The sequence below is a fragment of the Microcebus murinus genome, chromosome 12 (genome assembly GCF_040939455.1).
Source record: "Microcebus murinus isolate Inina chromosome 12, M.murinus_Inina_mat1.0, whole genome shotgun sequence".
NCBI classification, from domain to species: domain Eukaryota; kingdom Metazoa; phylum Chordata; class Mammalia; order Primates; family Cheirogaleidae; genus Microcebus; species Microcebus murinus.
In genome coordinates this window covers 45901072-45915713 of record NC_134115.1, presented here as the reverse complement: position 1 = coordinate 45915713, position 14642 = coordinate 45901072, and the positions used below count along the sequence as shown (strand labels likewise).

Genomic DNA, 14642 nt, shown 5'->3' with positions numbered 1-14642 from the left:
CAAAATTAAAACTTTTGTTCTTTAAGAAACACCATTTAAAAATGAAAAGAACCAACCCATTACTTATAAAATGTTTTAAAAAGCAATTTAGAAGTGAGTGTATTCTATTCTCTAAAAAGCCTTGTCCTTATATGCTATTTCAGCCCTTTAAATTTTTTTAAAACACTGGACACCATCAAGTAGCCTATTGGAAACCAGATGGAAAGCACTATCTTGAAGGTTTTCAGAACCACAGCTCATCAACTCCAGCAAAGTACATAAAGTTTTTAAAAGTCCCAAGAAGACAAACAAATTGCTCAAGAGAATGGAGGAGCTTCCATCTGAGGCTAGACCAACACTTCAAAATAGAACTCATCAGTCTTAAAGGGCAAAGACCAAAAGAAAATGTGTTAAATAACAGCTGCCCCCACCTTGCTTTTCAATAATGATGTACTATTTACAAAGAATCTTTCCACAAATTACCACTTAGTCCTAAGAAGTACCTTGTAAAGTAGGTACTATTATCCCCACTCTGTGGATGAGGAATCGAGGATCAGAGACATTGTACAGCCAGTCCAGTCAGCAGTAAGTCAAGAACTTAATAAATTCCAGAGCCAGAAATTGGTCCCAAGTCCTCAGATTCCCTAACTTTTGCTTCGCCACAGTTGCCTTGCTGATTTACAGTCTCATATGACCAAACCCCAAAATACCCAAAATCAAGTTCTTTGTGAAATGGTAGAATCTACAAATATTTAAAAGTGTGTTACAGACACCAAGAGATATTGAGGAAAAATGGGGACACTGGGTGTCAGTCCTTAAATTTGGTGGTAAACCGAAGGGCATATCTGCTGCAGGTGTGGGTGCCCCTGCCAGGGGCTGGCCCCTGGGTTCAATGGCCAGTTAGCTTTCTAACTCCAATCCTGCGGCTCCCCGGGCTCAGTCTTAGAAAGCACTATACAGAGGCTGCCCTCTAGCCCTCTCTAGCTTTTTAACTTCAGATTGAGATGGTTTATTAAATTCCTGATTTCTTGGGTCTGAATACATAAAAGTGTAAACTCCTCTGTTAGCTATGATTGTGGCTTATTTGTCTTTATGACCTCAGCACTTCACAGAGCACAGAATAGAAACTCATGAAAAGTAAGTTGCATTGACATTTGTGTGGTTTTAATGATTTTGTAATTTCAAACACTCATATGTTTATCCCCGTTCTGGCCTTTAGGTTGGGGAGACAATTGGCATTAGTGAGGAGATTATGGGTCTGACCATCTTGGCTGCTGGGACCTCCATCCCTGATCTGATCACCAGCGTCATAGTGGCCCGGAAGGGGCTAGGGGACATGGCCGTGTCCAGCTCTGTTGGAAGCAACATTTTTGACATCACTGTAGGGTGAGTAGAGATAGTTCTATAAAGATGCATGCCAACTCCATCACTGTCCTTATCTTCTTAGAAGCTGAAAAGACATGACCAGGATCTTAAGCCCAAAACTGACCAATAGAAGTAAAAACTGACAGTACTATTAGGTTTCCCCAATTCTCCTCTGATTTTTGGAGAACTTAATGAAGAATTTGTCACCCCTGGACAGACAGGAACACATACTTACATACAAAAATGGATGTTTTAGGAAACACTAAAAGAATTTCACTTATATAACAACATCCAGGCGGAACTAGATACTCTGATGGCGTCACAATATATTTTTCCATGTTTTAATTAAAGTCCCCACGAAGCTAACGTGGGATTTGGATTTTAAGGCAGATCGGAACAAACATAGGCCCAGCACAAATATCCTGTCTCCTTCCTTGGAAAACGCTGGCAGTCTTGGCATGATCATGTGTTTATCTGTGCCGATGAAGATATTCTAGTAGAACATGAGATCTGTTCTTACAGTTAAGCAAACTAGAGTTCTCGATATGAATAATCACGAAAGTGAATCCAGTTGGGAAGGGGCACTGTTATCTATATTGTTTCATTTAACTTGTGAAAAGTAAAAGTAATCTGACAAATAACCCCAAATGGCAGCCCCCTGAGAAAATAAGACATGGGATGATATCTTTATTTTCCCAGAAGAACTGGGCTCTTGACACTTAAGTTTGAAAACCCCACTAAAATGCATCGACTTTCCCACTGAACATCTTGAATATTGTTCTCTCTTACACCTTTTCCTTACCAAATATATATTAATATTTATTATTATTCATACAGTGTCTACCATGTACACTGTGCATACATTTTTATCTGTTTAAGCCACACAACAACCTTGTGAGGTGTGTATTATCCCTATTTTTCAGATAAGAAAGCTGAAGGAGGTAGCTGGAACTTGAACAAAGAGATAGTGCTGTCAACTGCAAACTGTCTGGTTTATCCTTCCAGTGTCAGCTCAAATCCTGACTTCCATGATTCCCCTGGTCCTGACTTGGAGGCTCTTCTCCTGTACACTCTCTGTACATCTTACTCTTGTCATGGTCATGTCTGCCCCCTAGATTCTGAACTCCCCAAGACCAGGAACTGACCAAAGCCTCGTCCATTGCCATTCATTGGTAGTGGCTTGACAAATGTTTGTGGAATTAATGGATGGATGGATGGATGGATGAATGGATGGATGGATGGATGCCTTAAAAGCTATATGTTTTAAAGGAAGTTGTCCCTCTTATAAACAGTGTTTCTCAGTTTTGCTGTCCACACATTTATAGTAGTTTTCTTGGTTCATCTCTTGTAAAAAGGAAAAAAACACGTTCTATAATATAAAAAGAAAATATCCTACAAGTTGAGAAAGATTACATGTGTTCAGTTAGACATATTTGTCATGTTTCTAAAGAATAAATATTATAGGTAATTACCAAATGCTTTTTTTGTTGTTCATTGTTCTTAGATTATATACACACACACCCCAAATGAAAGTTTTAAAAAAAATCACCACTAATGGTACTACCCAGAAATTATTTATTTTTGTATGTTCTCTTCCAAATATTTCACAAAGTTTTCTTAGTGAAATATTCAGTTTTGTCCTCTTGGAAGGTTTTTATTTTTCCATTTTATTTTAAAGCCATATATGCCTGGCACAAAGAGGTATCTATTCGTAAATCATATCAACCATTTTTCTGAGATTCTTCAAAGCTCTTATAACTAACATTTTATGGCCTCAAACATTCCCTCTTGTTGCTTTTCAGTTTAACTATTATCATGTAATAGGAACTTTTTATTTTTTTCAATTTTCTGCTATTATGGATGCTTTGATGAACACCTTTATGCAGAAAAACTTCCTCTTTTAATTTGTTAAGATAAATTCCTTCAAGCAGTGTTAATGGATTAAATATATTGAACATTTTAATGGCTATTGATGTATTTTGTATATTTCTTTTCCAAAAGGTTCTTTCCAAGAGTTTTTGCCAATTTACAATGTTATTGGCAATATATTAAGTGACATCATTAGCAATATATTGTGTGTAAAAGTTTCTTGATAGCCTTGCCAGCATTTTCTTTTTGCTTACATGATTGACATATACTCAGAGATTTAAAAAATATATATATAATGCACAAATATCAATAATAATTCACTACCCTTTTTTACTTCCTGTGTATTTTACATAATTAAAATTGCATTACTATTTTTGTATGTCCTTCATTTAAGTTTAGAATTATGAGTATTTTCCTTTATCATTATAAGCTTGTATTTTAAAATAGCTATATAACATTACATTGACTTATCTGCTATTTATTTAGTTCCCTATTGTTAGAGATTATTAGAGATCCCCCATTTTTTACTATCCAAAATAACATCAAAGTAATTTCTCTGAATAGTTATACCTGCGTTTAAAATTATTTTCTTATATTTGATCCCTGACAATAGAATTGATAGATCAAAAGTTATGAAAAATGTCATGTTTTTCCCCAAAGGGTTTTTGCAAATTATTTGTAGTGCTATCAACCTCAACTTCACCAGATGTGTGTATGTGTGTTTGTGTGTGTGTCTAGTTCACTAAGAATAAAATGGGTTGGGGTCTTTTTCTTTGTAAGAGATGAAAGAAGACTTCCCTAGGACAAGTCCCCATCAAAGGTTTTCATTTTTGTACCACCCTCACTCTCTGGCCCTCCCCTTTCCTCTTCTGACTTTTCATTGCTGACCTCAGGATGCTAGGGCTGCCCCCTCCTGCTGAGAACTGGAATTACACCTGTTCCAGGGCTGTCTGGGTAGAACACCTCCCCACAATGCCCGCTTAATGCAAGCACCTCCCTGCCAGGCTCTGGTTGGCAAAGTTCCTGTACTGACCGCCACAAGGCAGTCACATCAATCACTTCCGGTTGGCCCAGGTTAACATATACCAGGCCCTGGGATTTCAAAGATGTGTAATGAGTGGCTTCTGTCTTCCATGCACTCTCTCCAGCAGAGAAGACAAATGAGTAACCTCACTGCCCCTTTCACCCTCATTATTTCTCTCACAAGCTATTTGCTTTTCCTCTGGAGAAATTAATATTTCAAAAGAGCACCTCCTCTTCCACACTCTGAGACCAGGCCAAGAGTGGGCCTCTCTTGGCCACTGCCATGTGAAAGGCTTAGCCAGCTGGGTCCAGGTCTCTCTAGGCATTAGAATTATTAGATTCATTAGAATCAGTGGGTAGAACTGGCTCCATTTTGCCAGCCCCTGGGAGATGCCCACACCCCTTGAGCTGTGCGTTTTGAGCCACGTTCCTCTCCCACAGAGTTCTAGTCGACTCCTTTGGTATACCTGGCAACTAGCTTCCCTGATGTCTTTCGGAATCACCACTCTGGATAGGAAACAAAAGTTGGCATCATATTTTAAAAGTCAAATGAAAAGGGAGAGAATGGGTATAAAAGTAGATAACGTTTTTAGAAAATAAAAAATGGAAGATAACTGTCTTCTTCAAATCTTTTAAGAAGATCATTTTTTGAATCAAAAGATTGTCAACATCTTTTCCAGAATAAACTTTAGGCTGCTATATTATACCACGATCCCCACTAACCTCATTTAATTTCACTTGCTTTTAGATGGTTAACTAAGGCATTGTTATTCTCTTCGCCATTTAAAAAAATAATTTGTTCCATTTTCACCACTCATTTCTGTACCTTCTCTCCATTTGTCTTCTCCACCCATCACCCTGTACAAATCCTGCAGCTCACTTTTTTTAGGGCTGAAATCAACATTTTGATCTCAACTAGGGAGGAAACAGATCAAATTCAGAAACTAATTGCAGATCAAATAATTGCAGATCAAATTCAGAAACCACCTGTGGCAGTCATGTCTTTGATAGCATCCAACTGTAGAGCAAATTGTTGGTTTTCCCTAATTTGGTGAGGACACAGACAAAGGTTTCTAAGGTTCACTTTCCTTCCATATGTGATTTCCTGGGCCGAAAATTTCCTATGCCTGGGCCATAGTGAACCTTCTCAGAGCTGACTCCTAAGAAACTAAGGTAGGACCAGGTGCCTTCTTCCCCGCGTCTCACTGCTGCCTGGTCTGCCCACCCCGCCCTGCTTCTGCCCCGCAGGCTCCCGCTGCCCTGGCTCCTGTACACCATCATCCGCAAATTCCAGCCGGTGACTGTCAGCAGCAACGGCCTCTTCTGTGCCATCGTGCTCCTCTTCATCATGCTGCTCTTCGTCATCCTCTCCATCGCCCTCTGCAAATGGCGGATGAACAAAGTGCTGGGCTTCATCATGTTCGGCCTCTACTTCGTGTTCCTGGTGGTCAGCGTCCTCCTAGAAGACAGAATCCTTATGTGCCCTGTCTCCATCTAGCAGGAAAAGCCATATCTTGAACCAACAGCAGGGATGGTCCCTCCCCGCTCTGGGCTCCGGGCTCCTTGAGCGCTTTTGAGCAGAGGCAGCTGACACACAGCCCTGGAGGCCACGTGTCCCTCCTTGGCCGACTGGAGGAGGGATGGAGTCACACTGGGCCCACTCTCTTCGCAGGCTGCTTCCATCCTTGCCTACGGAAATGACTTCGCCTAAGAGACAAAGAGAACCGTCACTACGGGGCTTCTGCCCACTCACCGCTGACAGGTACTCCTCGCTGGTCGGAGGTACACTCGCTGTAACGACGAAAACAAGGACGGAGGCTCTCTATATACGTATAACATATACATATTATAAATACACGCACATGAACACACAAACCCTGCTTGTTCCTGTACTATACCTCTGCTTCCTTACTATAGATTAATATATACCTGTATATAAACACAAAGAAAGAGAAATTATATATATATATATAACCATATATATTAATATAATATATATAAGTACAAATGCATCTTTTCAGGGATAGCTCTAGTATATTTATAGTACCTATTTGAAGTGGGGCATCAACCTTCAGTCTGGGCTTTACCTCTTAAGCACAAGAGGTGAAACTATTAATAATAGAATCAGTAGACAAAGGTAGAATTGCTGTGACCTTCAACCTACCTTGAACTTACTGAGATCCTGCTTTGGTGAGGTGGACAGTTTAATGAAATAGTTTGCAGGGCAGAGGGCTTGGTGGGAGGGGTATTTAAGGGCCCTGAGTTGAGCCCCCCAAAACACTCCCACAAGCCTAAGAGGGAAGGCTATGTGTTCACCTCCACTGGGGTACACTGGCTGAAACTCACAGGGTTACTTAGAACAAACAGAGGTAAAATCCAGACTGGGTGGAAATCGTTTTTGGGGGGAGGGAGGTAACCAGGGTTGGATTTTTGGTTTTGTTTTGTTTTATCTTATATTGTCCCAGCATGCACGTAGAAAATATGACTACAAACCAAATTAGTGCTTTTCTAGGACAGCAAGACTATATAAACTAAACCTATTTTTTTTTTCAACGCATGTCCCATTCTCATCAAAAGAAGAGGGGTGACTTCAGCTGTGATTGTCATTTAGGCATATTTTGATGCTAAGGACATAAATATAGTCGAAATGCCTGCCAAGAGAGCCTAGATGTGTGATAAGAAATACCATCCAGCTCAGTAGGACTTGCCACTTCATGGGAATGTAAGAGCATAGTTCTTTAAAGCGTTTTTCCAGTGTGGTCCCAAACGGCTTGAGGGTCTGAAGAAAGCACTGTTCCCAATAGAACTAAATTAACTCTGACCAATCCTGCTTGGATTGAGGCAGCTTAGAGATGTTTGGAAAGGCATTTGCACACTCAGCACACCCAGGAAGGTTTCTGAGTCCTGTGTCAGGTCGTGGCAGCACGAGGGTCTGGTTAAAGCCCATGCAACACCTGTATCTCTTCTTCCATCAAGACCCCATCTGGGACTCTGGCTAGCTTTCAGAGTTCAGTAAAGACTATACTTGACAGCTTCTTTACGCTGGTTTCAAGCCAGTCACTTTAATGTTTTTAATTTTTCCTGATTTTGCTCAGCATAACATGGGATATTTTCATTTCATTCATTCAGTGCCCCCAAGTTCTGTTCGACACCTTGTATGATCTCAGGTCTATGTCAGTGGAAAATAAAACCAGCAGTGGGGGGGGGGGGGACAGGCAAACTGAACTGATGAAAAAGTATGTAGAGCACTTTTTCCATTTCCCCAAGTCATGCTTTCCTTAATATCAATTGAAAAAGTGATTAGAGGATGGCCCATCATTCTGCACCCATCCTATGTCTAAGCTGGCACACATCACATGTGGGGGACTTCACCGAATGTGTTCTTCCCTCCAGTCTACTCTGTCACTGGTACCTGCTGTGGTTTCCTTGTGAGCACATACCTCTCAACATAGGGAGGCAGGATGCCAAACTCACAGCTGAGCAAGAGGAAAGGTAACCTGACAACTCCAGCTCAGTATTTCCTCCACTAAACCTCAGCTCCCTCCACAGAGCATGGCAATAATGGGCAATGCCCATCATTGCTCTTCGCCCACAAGCAAAAAGCACTTCAAATTGGAGACCCCCCGGGAAAACAAGAAAGCAAGATGGCTGCCACCTAAAAGGCTAGCTGTCAAGTCTCCCCCACTTGCAAAGCTGGGTTTTCAGATGTGTGAAAGAAACCTGCATCCCTTTAACCAAGGGCAAGACTTTGTATCGAGGCAAGAATTTGTGCTGGTTCCTTACAGTGAAAGAGAATAAGGAAGTGAACTTTTAGTTTAAAAATCTCTGGTTGTTTACCCAGTGTATTGCTTGAAGGGGAGCAAAGTTGGTTATTGGGTGAATTCTAGATTGACTGGTTTGTTGTTCAAAAAGAGGTTTAAATAGGTGACTTTGACTCAACTGCAGATAGACCATGTAAAAGGATCAAGGTTGAGGGAGGTGCCGTGCTACCCGCTTCTTATTCCAACACTTTCTGGTCCTCCCCTGCTTCCTCACACCTTCCCGTTCATTCCCAGCTCACAGTGAGGACTGACCCAGGCAGCCTGGAGCACTGTACTTGCCTGGGAGCTCCACTTCACAGGGAGTGTTGTGGTCCTTAATGAAAAGTTGCATTTGAGAAGACAACATTCCCAGGCCCAGTTCTCACCTCAGTGATATGCACTGCACATAACCTGCATCAACCTTGTTCCCTCACTGAATGGGATACAAGCGTCCTCCACTGCTTGCCCCTGCTTTCCTTTCATTTATGTGTCTGTGAGTATGTGGTCATGTCTTGGGCTACGGTAAATTCAGAGAGAAGTGTGTAGAAGGCAACAATGAGTCTTAAAAGCATTCAAATCATTCACATAATTATAAGAAAGAATTTTCCACATCATGGGTTCCAGAGTAGGCCATCTCTAACCCCCTTCCTGCATGCCTGTGTATATACATATATAAATATAAATATATATATATATATCTTTATACCAGATCTATATGTACACATACAGTATGACTTACATCGTCACCCTCTGACCCAACCACATTCAGGATTCCAAAGCAGGGTGCATCAAGTTTGGACGAAGTCAAGGAAAAGGAAGGTCATGCACACAAACCAAAGGGAACAGTTCTTCCTGATCTCACAAGGTTGTTTTGTTCTGTGCACGTATACATACAGACACACACATATGCACCCATATTTTCCCTCCCTAAGAATACAGATTTATAGCCTTAAGGAAATGGCCAGCCATATCCCTAATACTGATGTGGAGGCAAAGAATACACAACAGAAAATATATTTTCAAAATTTAGACTGCAGGTACTCTCTTTGCGTCCTTGGAGCAGGGTATAAAATAATATCAAAAATTCAAGAGACAACATTTTACTGCTCAAACTAAAATAAATGATTTACACCCAAACAGTTCTATTTACCCACAGCAAACCAAGCAGGTCTTGCTTGCTGTCACCTCCCCTTGTCCCTCCTGGGAACCCCAGGACAGCAGAGCGACTTGGCTCAAACTGACAGTTCCCAAATAGAAACTTCTAAATTGCATCTGAGAATGCCCACGCCATCTCCAGCTGCCCTCTGAACCTGACCAGTTCCTGAGGATCTGAAGCCGGAGATTAGACGGTGTTGATGCAGCTTCCCGGGACCTCAGCTGAGCCAGGCCGTGGCGGGTCAGGGAAGCAGAATGGATGCGCAGGGACTGAGGGATAGGGCTGTTTATCCATGTGGCAGATGCGGTAGAATGTCCTAAAGCCTTGCCCAGAAGATTATAAAAAGAAGCAGGGACTGTTTATGCTGTCCCTGAAGCATATTCAGGGAAAATGCTTTGTAAGGCTTCTAACAGGTGTCACCTGACAGAGGCCATTATCATTTATTTCATAGAGAAGACATGAATCAGGTGGTTTGGAGCCCTTTCAGCAAAACACAGCTGCTTTGCTGATTAGACATTTGATAATGTTAACGTACATCCATTCCTGGGTTAGGGAGAGAGTTGGCAAACTCCTGGCTTTTCAATGCCTCTATAACAGCAAGAGAGGAGATGAACTATAAATGGAAGCCACCCCCTCCCACCCCATGCCCAGACCACCTTAACAGAAAGTTGACCAAGGAAATGACAACTGATAGAGCTGCTGGCCAGACAGAGAGTTAATAACAAGATGGAATTTATGTTAAATGCTCAGCAGAAATCACTGCATTGGACGATCTGACCTGGGTCTGATGGCTTGCCTGCATGCAAGCGTTTCAGAACATGTCAGTGTGCTTTTCTCCCCATCTACCAAATGCACACGCACGCCCCCACACAGAGAAGACCACGAGGGTGCTGTGCTTCCTCGCACCTGGGCAGATTCTTACTCCAGGAAGCAAGTGGTCATACTCTAGGTGGCAGGTCTGTTCCAGAAGAAATGAATTTAAGCTGTTCTCAGGGTGATTTCTGGATAAATCAACTGTCTCATGAAAGCATGCATAGAAGCTAATGCTTATTCTTACTAAGTCAGGTCTTCCTTAAAAGCCTCAGTTAATGTTTTTAAAAGATACATCCTCAGCCCCTCAACAATATTGTCCAATTAGTAAGTCAGGCTTTGTTATTAAGAGAGATTTAGTGAGATAAATAGAAGAATAAGGAAAGGGAAGAAAGAAATAATTAATTTACTTTTACTAGGATTCCCAGAAGGTTAAGTGTCACAGAGAAATATATTCCTATGTAGTTTTAAATGGTTACAAATATCAAGCTAATTTTAACCAATTACAAGAGCCCTTTTATAGTCCAAGATTTTTTTGTAAATACTCAAGAAGGCCTTAGGAAAGAAAGGTAACCACGCCCTGCTCTGCTGTCTGTATTTAAGTTTAGCTCCTTGCCTCTGCATCTTTGTGTTTCTTGTTGAACCTCACAGCTTCATATTTTTTAAATATATAGCAAACAAGAAGCAATAAAGGAAATATAGCCAGTTCAATCCCATTACTTATTATTACACCATCACAATATTTCTTTCACTTCATTGGGGGCCTTAAGCCTGCATAGGCTGTGGTACGTAATCACCAGGAGTATGTAGGCGTCTGTGAAAATCATAGGCACACTCAAGTTTGCTATGGAAGGAATGTGTTTTCCACATAGACCCCCCTTCACCAATGTGCACACTGCCGTCAGACACGCCTTCCTCACACTCGTGGAGTCAGCCTTGCTCAGAACCACCCGGACTCTGCAGGGTCCTCCATCTGGCCAGTTTTCTTTAGTGAAACTCAATGGAAATCAAGCAGGTAGGAGGGGGATGAGTGGAATGGGTAAATTCACACCGAACGGGCACAATGCACACTATTTGGGTGAAGGGCACACTTATAACTTTGACTCAAACTGTACAAAAGCAATACATGTAACCAAAACGTTGTACCCCCATAATATTCTAAAATTTAAAAAAATTAAAAATATAAATAAAAAGAGCAAGAGATGGCCAGGTGAGGTGGCTCACACCTGTGATCCTAGCGCTCTGGGAGGCCGAGTCAGGAGGATCGTTTGAGGCCAGGAGTTCGAGACCAGCCTGATCAAGAATGAGACCCCATCTCTACTAAAAATAGAAAAATTAGCCTGGCGTCATGGTGGACACCTATAGTCCCAGCTACTTGAGGGATGAGGCAAAAGGATCGCTTGAGCCCAGGAGTTTGAGGTTGCTGTGAGCTACCATGATGCAACTGCACTCTACCCAGGGCAACAGAGCGAGACTCTGTCTCAAAAAAAATTACATTAAATTAAAAGAGCGAGAGAGAACCGCAAAGGACAATGGAATCCACAAGTCAGCCAGTTTTTGAGAGATAAAAATGACTCTGCAATTATGATGGGGTAGATATCTATGTTCAAATCAGTGTATGAGTAGTGAGGGTCTGTATGGAGCACCATATTATCTAAGCCAAAGCCCTTTTACTAAATGATCAACAGACTGGAAAACCTAATAAAATTTGTTTAAAAACAGATAAACACCTAAGTCTGAAAGAATGCCATGAGTTTGCATAGGCTTCCACCAAAGATTTAATTCCAGTAAGAGAGTTTGTCCAGTCTGTCACCCTAATCCAAAGGACAAGGGTCCTTTTAAGAAAGAGAGCCCAGCATAGATGTTCCTGGTATAACCCAGATCAATGTTTAACAACCATCAGCACCAAAAAACCCTCCCTCCAAACTAACCCAAGACCCTCCAGCTGATGGTGTAACCTACTTTGTTTTTCTTTTTGGCAGAAAACAACTGTATCTGGGCACTCTTAACTCTTTACCCCTGTGACCTTTTACCTATTTTCATCAAAAGTACCTTTATATTTTTATTTCTGGATCCCTTTCATGTACACTCTTAATAATTTTTATAATTCCTCTCTACTAAGCCTTTTAAGATGCATTATATTGTTCTTAAATGATGGAATCTTATAACTAAGCATGACACAAGTGTAATATTAATATCTCAACAGTGCTGAATTACAGCCTCAAACCTAATGTTTCACCCCACTTTTATGCACCCCTCTGTTGCTTTTACCTCTTAAAAAGTCTCACTTCGTTGCTAGTTCACATTGTACCTTTCCTCCAAGACATTTGGAGGAAGCCAGGTCGTTTCCCAGCTTGCCCCAGTGCATTTGCATAGGTGTCTTGCTGACTATGTGCCACTCTCCACTTGGCCTTATTGAGCCTTGTTCTGTTTATTGCTAATCCCACTTCATTTTCACGTCCAGGCTGGACCCAGCACTTACTCCCTTACAAGGTACTCACCATGACCCTCTCCAGTTTACTTGGCAAGTTTAACAAGGAGTTTTCTCCAACTCCTCATTAATGTGAATATTCAAAAATGCTAAACCCCTGCCTCTAACAATTTGTGTTTTATGTAATCCACTACTTCTTGGAGGGAATTCCTCCTAATTACTACTAAAATGTGGACAGAATTCACAACCAAGAGAGTAGAGTAACAGAAATACCTTAAGAGCACCAGTAGGCCTGAAATACAAGGAACACCAACAGGCATTGATGAGCGTGGTGTGTGGCATTATCAGGAGGCCCTGGTGAGGTCAAGCTCACAAACCATTTCCAAGGTCATAATCCCACACTTCACAAAGCACTCAGATCATTCCACAATGCTGGGCCCATGTATATCTGCACTGTTTTACCAAGAGGAATTAGTATTTTTACTTTAAATAGGAAATGGGGGAAGTGGTTGGACCTCCATTTATCAACCAGTACTGCAGTGTGTTTACTTCTTTGTATGATAGATTGGATAGGACTTTTTTAAAGTTGCCAATTGGTGTCCTGGCCTAGGAAAATGGGCCAGGGTCCACCAAAAGGATGAGAATTTGCTCCTGCATTCTCACATAATGGGTTGCATATTCCTTCATAATGGATCCGTAAGTAACTAAGGCCTTAGGGACTAATAGTTCTCTAAAACACTCAGCTAACCAAAAGAAAACGTTACTTTTTAAAATCATGTCACCAAAAACAAAAAAAAAAGTGAAAAGTCTGAATCCCTGAATAAAATCATTTTTAAGGATGAAATGGCATGCATAAATTAAGGGTAATTTCTTGCCATTTAATTAAGCAAATCTCCAATTCTTCATTGGGATAAAACTGAAGGACAATGAATGCCTTTTGGGTTTTTTTAATTTTTTAATATTGCACTTTATAGTACTTCATAAGAGACAATGGTCCTGATTAAAGCCATAAAATACCAACAATACATATATTCAGGGCTTCTGAATATAGTCAATCAATAAGCAGTCCATGAGTCATTCCTGTTTTGTATTGTTTGTTGTAAATTGGAGTTTATCTGTTCTATTTTTTATTACCTACAATTATTGTTCTAGGCAATCCTAATCTACTTATAAATTTTAGATGTGTACTTTAATAAAAACTGTTTAAAAATAAAAAAATTATTCATTTCACAAAAGCATTCTTAATTTTCCAAATAGCTTATTACACAGTTCCTTTAAATACCAAATTCTGACACTACATTGAAAATATTTCCTCTTAAAATTATAGACTAACCATTTTTCAGGAATCCATTTGTAATGTAAAACAAGGGTCACCCATGTGGAAAGTGAAATGGATAATTAGCAAACATATACCTGGGAGATTTAGGATGTGTTTGAGCTTTTATATAAATGTAGAATGGATCTAAGAAGTTCCCTTATAAAAATGGCAAATAGAGATAAATAATTTATCAATAATTTTTATGCCTAAATTATTAGCCTTGCTTGGGAGGACATGTAGAACAGCAGACTTCATTAATGCATTGGTGGTTTTTCTCCCCCTCTGCTAAAATACACAATTTCTGACCTAGTATGTTAGACTGTTACATACAGATGTCCACACAACTAAAAACTTTAATGTTTCACTTCATCACAACTTTTTATATTATTTGAGTGAAAGCTAAATAATGGCTAAGAGGCACTGAATAGCCTAGAAATAACCACAACTGGGTTCCTAAATTATCTATATAAACACTGGTATGAAATAGAGCAACTCCATCAATTTTATGCTTAAATGGCCAATTTGCCCTAAAGAAAGGGTATCTGACCCCAGAGCCAGTGATGTTCCTCTATGGAGTCTGTTTTATGGTCCAAAGTTCTCTCCAGAAGGCAGATATTCCCCATGCAGAAGAGGAAGGCTCTCTTGGCATTTGCCCTATTGAACCCTGCACGCATGGTCCATGTATGTGCCCTGCACCTAGTCTTGATATTTCTTCACCTCAAATCTGAAAAAACTCCAGAAGCAACAGCTTCCATCTTCAAGCAATCCACAGACTCAAAGAGCCATTAAAAATAAGAATAGCAAAAGCTACATGAAGTTGCTGCTAGCACTAAAGGAAAAATAAATTCTATTATACTTATGTTCTTTGCATGTGGTTTAAACAGAGAAAAT

At 40.5% G+C, this 14642-nt stretch overlaps 1 protein-coding gene across 1 annotated transcript in view; it reads left to right on the top strand.

Moving 5' to 3' along the window:
* Positions 1 to 13122, top strand: part of SLC24A2 (solute carrier family 24 member 2) — a 239776-nt gene extending 226654 nt beyond the window's left edge. Inside the window, exons 10-11 of the mRNA XM_012769764.3 lie at positions 1199 to 1365; positions 5485 to 13122. Of these exons, the coding sequence (XP_012625218.2) occupies positions 1199 to 1365; positions 5485 to 5734 (417 nt within the window). The 3' untranslated portion in view covers positions 5735 to 13122. The remainder of the gene's footprint in view (positions 1 to 1198; positions 1366 to 5484) is intronic.
* The last annotated feature ends 1520 nt before the right edge of the window (positions 13123 to 14642 follow it).